At 40.2% G+C, this 542-nt stretch overlaps 1 protein-coding gene across 1 annotated transcript in view; it reads right to left on the bottom strand.

Moving 5' to 3' along the window:
- Positions 1–542, bottom strand: part of CSUI_002700 (ras family) — a gene marked incomplete at both ends in the record, with an annotated part of 9,488 nt that continues 8,946 nt past the window's right edge. The window contains one exon of the mRNA XM_068062899.1: positions 1–222. Within this exon, the coding sequence (XP_067925125.1) occupies positions 1–222 (222 nt within the window). The remainder of the gene's footprint in view (positions 223–542) is intronic.

Genomic DNA, 542 nt, shown 5'->3' with positions numbered 1-542 from the left:
CTCGAGCCAGTGGTGGATATGTAGAAAAGAAGCTCTTTTGCTCATATCAAAGACGAGAATAAAGCCATCCGCATTGCGATAGTAGTTGCCTGTGACTCCGCTGAATCTCTCCTGTCCTGCTGTATCCCACAGTTGGAGTGTACATACACGTCCTTTCACCATCGTTTGGACGGCTTTGAAATCCACTCCTATCGTAGACACTTGAAAGTCTGAATATTCATCCTGTCCACATACACACATATCACACACATGACACATACAAAGATAGATAAATAGATTGAAGATTGAAGATAGAGAGATAGATGCTGTATTTACATAGACGGATGGATAGAGAACTAGAGAAAGTAGATCTACATAGACATACGTGAGGCATAAACAGGTCTGGATGTGTATCTATAGATATATACGTACATAGATATATAGAGATATATCTATATGGATGTGGGAATAGAGGTATAGAGACAGAGAGATATAGAGAGATGTACACATGTGTATATACACGAGGGTCACAACGGAATGTACGTACACCACCTGTCTCTTCT

This window comes from Cystoisospora suis, assembly GCF_002600585.1.
Source record: "Cystoisospora suis strain Wien I chromosome Unknown contig_1121, whole genome shotgun sequence".
In the NCBI taxonomy this organism is placed as follows: Eukaryota; Apicomplexa; class Conoidasida; order Eucoccidiorida; family Sarcocystidae; genus Cystoisospora; species Cystoisospora suis.
This window is presented reverse-complemented; position numbering and strand designations above follow the sequence as displayed.